A 6,000-nucleotide genomic window follows, 5' to 3' on the forward strand; every position below is an offset into this window, starting at 1 on the left:
TTGCGGCCGCACTGCTATCGTATAGAAAATGAATCGACACCGTCTGTCCAATCAGAATGGAGAATTCGACGGTGCTGTGGTATAATAGCGTGTACTATGTTTATCTCTGTGCAGAAGCAGTGCCCGTGAGATCACGGTGGTGGTGTGGCGTTCAGGACCCTCCGTGAAATCCAGCTATAAGGGTCTGATCCATCAATCCTACAAGAGCTCCAACTACGACTCTCCCGTCTCTCCTCCCAGAACGAAGCGCGCAGAGAAAACGCCGCCTGTCCCCCCCCTGCCCGCGCACCTCCGTCACCGAATACTCCTCAACGGCTCGGAGGGGGCGAGGGGTGGCGGCATCGGGGGCACCGGGGTGCCGTGGGGTGACAGGAGAGAGGAGGGCAAAGCTAGCACCAGGACACACACCCCGACTCTCAGAGGGACACGAGTCAAAGCGTCCAACGGGGACAATTACATCATTCTCTCCCCCATCAATCCAGGAAGCCAGGTACAGGGAATTCTATACAGGTTATTCGCGGTTCTAGAAATGTCCATGGTAAGAAGTCTCCACTGGTCATGATTACGTATTATCGACCAGAAGGTTATGCGATCAAATCCCAGAACTGCCACAGTTGGATCTTTTGCAGGAGTCTTAACACTCACATTCCTCTGAGAGTGATTTGCATGGTCATAAACAACAACAACAACAACAACAACAACAACAAAATATACACTATACACGAATAAATAAAAACAATGCATAATGACAGGAAATAAACAACGTATGAATACACGACTGAATAAATAAGCACACAAACCAAAAAAAAAACTAAACAAAAACAATAAACCAACAAATAAAAAGCAAGCAAACAAACAGACGTATAAGAAGTAATAAAATCGAGCGACGTCGCAGGAATAAATGCGAACAAAATACATAATAACAACAAACGAATAAAGCAAACCGACAAATAAGATTTGTAAATTCAACAATAACTAGAAACGGCAGGTTTTTCAGAATCAGAACCGATACAAATGTCGCAAATGATACGTCTATTGACCTGGACTTAGAACTTTGTCATTGTAGAACCCAGACAGGAAAATACCATTCGGCGAGAACAAGCTGGAAACATCGTCAAGGTCAAGAGAGTTAATCAGTGAGATTAGTTCAGAGTCTGTGGGTGGATCTCTGTAATTGTTTGGTATTTTGACTGTCTGATGAACTCAGTGCCACATGCTGTTCATTAGTAATTGACTCGGAGCGGTCTAACACTCTGCTATAGATATTCTAATGAAATAAAACCCAATCCTGCAGTCATGAGGCATCAAGTGACATAATCACCACAGAGCAGAAATATTCGCTTCGACTCCTCCGTATAGCATTATAAGAGCAGTGCGATGTTTAGGGGGGTGATCAGGGAGGTCACGAGGGCATTCAATTGACGCATGAGCTTTGAAACGTTGACCTTCGGACAATCTGATTTACCGAGAGCACGCCGCTACTAACAGGAGACGCACGCAGACGGATTTATAGCGTCCGTTTCCTTCCCATCGGACCCCGAGGGACTCGTAGCGCTGGCGGTTTGTCGAGAGAAATCATACACAGAGTCGGGGTCTGGTTTTACCCCAAGCTGATCTTGTTGTGTGTGTCAGGAGGACCGAATCTGGTAGCAGGAGATCGTTCAAAAAAAAATAAAACAAACCCAGGCTAATATTTGATTTCATTTACGCTCGAAATGGCAGCGCGTTGATCTTCGCATTGTCGAATTCTTACGGGGATTAAAGCCTCGTTTAAAAACTGCGCCAAAACATCAAAGGATGTTGCCCGCACAACGTCACGAACTAGAAAGGAATCTCTGTCCAAAAGACGAGCGGCGAGTTTAACGCAGGTATCGACACAAAAGAATTTCCACGATACACGCCCGAATCGAGCCATTATTGATTCCAGATGGCTGAACGGATCACTTGCTGTGTTGTCAGGGGAAATCTGATATACGATGCCCAGTGTTCTCATGGAGTCAAGTAATACCGTTTGATTCATAAGCTGCAGGAATGTGCTGTTGTATTGGGAAAAAACGAACAATAAAACGGACCACAATCGGAATCCATTTCGTGTCGGAAAGCCGCGAGAGAGTCTGAAGGAATTCCAGAGCCTTCATAAAAATCTGCCCACTTAAGAGAAGTTTTTAGGTTTAAGTGGTTCTTGAAATTTTGACCCCAGTTTGTTTCAGGACAGTCTGTAGTGAATTTGGGAATCAGTGTCAGGTTACGCTGCATCATGGGATCGGTCGGTTATTTTATTTCTCTGCTACCAACGCATTCACGTATAATGAGATGGCTGCCTTTTGAGGCTTTTTGGACATGTCAAGTTTAAAAGTTCAGAGTTTTAGGGCCACTGGTTAAGAAATAACCATACAAGATTCTGAGAATAAAGTTGTAATAGTTTGAGAACAAAGCTGTAATATTATGAGAAGAAAAAAATCGAAATATTTCTAGAATAAAGTTGTAAGATTACAAGAAAAAAAAAAAATCACATTTCGAGAAGGAAGTTATAATATTTCAAGAATAAAGTTGTAATATTTTGAGGAAAAAATCGCAATATTTCTAGAATAAATTTAATATTTTGAATAAAAATATCACAATATTTCTAGAATAAAGTTAATATTTTGAGTAAAAAAATCACAATATTTCTAAAATAAACTAATATCATGTGAAAAAATATGACAATATTTCTAGAATAAAATTGTAATATTATGAGAAAAAAAATCACAATATTTCTAGAATAAAATTGTAATATTACAAGAAAAAAAAATCACATTTCGAGAAGGAAGTTATATTTCAAGAATAAAGTTGTAATATTTTGTGAAAAAAATCGGAATATTTCTAGAATAAATCTGTAATATTATGAGAACAAAATCATAATATTTCTAGAATAAATGTAATATTTTGAATAAAAAATCACAATATTTCTAGAATAAATGTAATATTTTGAGTAAAAATATCACAATATTTCTAGAGCAAAGTTAATATTTTGAGAAAAAAATCACAATATTTCTAAAATAAATTATCATGTGAAAAGAAATCACAATATTCCTAGAATAAATTTAATATTTTGAATAAAAAAAATCACAATATTTCTAGAATAAAGTTAATATTTTGAGAAGAAAATCACAGTATTTCTAAAATAAATTATCATGTGAAAAAAATCACAATATTTCTAGAATAAATTTTATATTTTGAATAAAAACATCACAATATTTCTAATATTTCTAGAATAAAGTTAATATTTTGAGGAAAAAAATCACAATATTTCTAAAATAAATTATGTGGGGAAAAAAATCGCAATATTTCAAGAATAAATTTGTAATATTGTGAGGAATTTTTTTGACAATATTTCAAGAATAAACCCATAATAGTATGACATGATGAAGTGATAGATATCACTTTAGCATATTTAACGAGGGACGCTGTGGATTTGGTGAACTTAATGTATCTATCGTTGAGGTCAGCTTCGTGCCTATTGATGGTTACATCTGCGTGCCATTCAAAGAAGGCGTGTAATGCTGTTCACTGATGGACTGGAAGTCTGGTGCGTGCCGAGTCCCTAGTCTGTGAGGTCATATGGACTCGTAAGAATAAATCAAGCCCGTTGGAGCGTTAATACTCTATAATGCATTGGGGACTCGAGTGCTGTGCTGAGTGCGCCGGAGTTACAGCTCTTATGCCAAGTCCGAACTACCAACTACTTCTTCTGGAGAAATGATCTGGAAATGATCTAAGACGTCATATATGATCTGATGATCACATTCCCAAGCCTTACGGTTTAAGTCGAGAGCTGTTAAATTCTAATCATTGTTTATATTTCTCTAAAAGTATTGAATCAGGACTAACTGACTGACGTCATATGTCTGATCCCACAGATCCTGACACAAGTATATGGAGACAATCCCAGTAAGTCTAATCATTACATGATTTCAGTACCATGTAGTGTCATAAGCATAACCATAACATAACCGTTACACTGATGTTCTTTTGATCCTACCGCTCCCCAGCTGGATGGATGTACCCACCTGGGAATGCGAACACGCCCCAGACCCATGCCGCGCCCAGCCTGGCGAGCAGAACCAACTTCCTGCGCCGTTCAGGCAACAAATCCAAATCAACTGCCACGAGCTACCAGCCCAGCTCCAACTTCGCCAACTACCAGAACTGCACCATTGTCAGATCTCACGCCAACTACGGGGCCTACATCAAAGTGGCGCCCAAAGTTCTCATATTCCCCATCTTCGTGCAGGTATCACTCATGCTGCGTTCCATCTGTCATTTCATCTGTATTCTGTTGAAAAGGTAAATGCTAACAAAAAACTATTTATGGTGTGAATGTATGGCCATAATACAGAACGTAGAGCAAAACTTATTAATAAAATCATTTTGAGAAACTGTTATTATTTCAAGATACTTAATTATTTTGAAGATTTTAATAAATGGTTTTCTTTTGTCTTCAAATGGCAGAAATGGGCTTCCACAAACAAACAAACAAACAAACAAACAAACAAACAAACAAACAAAAGTAATGAATCAATCAGTCATTCCTTAAATGACATTAAATGAAAGTTTTATTTATTTATTTAGCTAGCTAGTTAGTTAGTCAGTCATTCATTCAGTTAGTTAGTTAATCAGTTGGTTAGTTACTTGCTTAGTTGGTTAGCTAGTTGGTTAATCAGTTAGTTACTTATTTAGTCAGTCAGTCAGATAGTTAGTTAGTTAGTTAGTTAGTAAGTTGGTTAGTTGGTCAGTTAATTAGTGAGTTGGTTAGTTCGTTAGCCAGTCACATTCGGTCAGTTAATTGGTTAGTAATCAGTGAGGTGGTTAGTTAGTTAGTTAGCTAGATAGTTAGATAATTAGTTAGTTGATTGGTTAGTTAGTTGGTTAGTTAGTTAGCCAGTCACAGACGGTCAGTTAATGGGTTGGCTGATCAGTCAGTCAGTCAGTTAGTTAGTTAGTTAGTTCGTTAGTTTGTCAGTCAGTTAGGTGGTTATTTATTTATTTATTCAGTCAGTCAATAATTTATTTATTTATTTAGCTACTCAGCCAGACAGTTAGTTAATAGTCCGTCAGTTAGTTGGTTAGTTAGTCAGTCAGTCAGTTAGTTATCCTCTTAGTTAGTTGTTTAGTTAGTCAGTCAGTCACTTAGTTAATTAGTTAGTTAGATAGTCAGTCGGTTAGTTAATTAGTTAATTAGATAGTCAGTCAGTCAGTCAGTTAGTTAGATAGTCAGTCAGTCAGTCAGTTAGAACCTCATTTGAAAGATGCAATCCTTTGTCTAAATTATCTGAGGTATTGTTCTGCGTGTGTTTATGAGATTGCACAGGTTTTTACTCATGCTGAAACGTTTAGTAAATCAGCTTCCCTGTGTCGTAGGATTCAGTGGTGAAGTGGATATCAACAATCTCAAGAAAAATCTATAAAAAAAAAACAAAAAAACTTTTAGTACAGGGCCTTCAAGGTTTGACTGAAGTTGGATCCATAAAACATTTTTAAAACCAGATTGTTATATTTGTAAAATAAGTAAAATACAAATGCAATAAACATTCATATTTGAATAGTTGGATTATCTTTAGGAAAAAAAGTGAATTAAAATGAATACTGAGGGGGTCTGTGTTTTCAATTGGTTTTTTACACCTAAATGGGCCATGGCTGGTAAAGTTTTAGATATCGAACAAACCATGATCAGATGCCTTCTGATTGATGCTAGCCTGTGCTTTACATTCTGAAAATTAAATCTCATTTAAATCTCCATGATGAATAAATCAGCTGCAGATTAGCACGATCCAATTCCCTTAACTCCGTTATCTCAAAAATTCCTTTCCAAACCCTATTTGAGTCACTTTCTCTATTCTTACTTTCACTCAGTTACTCAACGGTCACTTGGAACACCTCAGCGCTGGCCTCCCGGTCAGCAGTTGGTTGAAGTGAGCGAATGATTTCCTATGAGCGCGCAAGAGCAATGTTCTGTGTTCA

General features: G+C 37.5%; 1 protein-coding gene across 1 annotated transcript in view; it reads left to right on the forward strand.

Annotated features, from left to right (window-relative positions):
* rgs3a (regulator of G protein signaling 3a) overlaps positions 1-6,000 on the forward strand; it is a 126,122-nt gene that overhangs the window by 18,953 nt on the left and 101,169 nt on the right. The window contains exons 4-6 of the mRNA XM_053676999.1: positions 115-490; positions 3,900-3,930; positions 4,032-4,273. Of these exons, the coding sequence (XP_053532974.1) occupies positions 115-490; positions 3,900-3,930; positions 4,032-4,273 (649 nt within the window). The remainder of the gene's footprint in view (positions 1-114; positions 491-3,899; positions 3,931-4,031; positions 4,274-6,000) is intronic.

Source organism: Ictalurus punctatus, chromosome 28, assembly GCF_001660625.3.
Source record: "Ictalurus punctatus breed USDA103 chromosome 28, Coco_2.0, whole genome shotgun sequence".
Classification (NCBI taxonomy): Eukaryota; Metazoa; Chordata; class Actinopteri; order Siluriformes; family Ictaluridae; genus Ictalurus; species Ictalurus punctatus.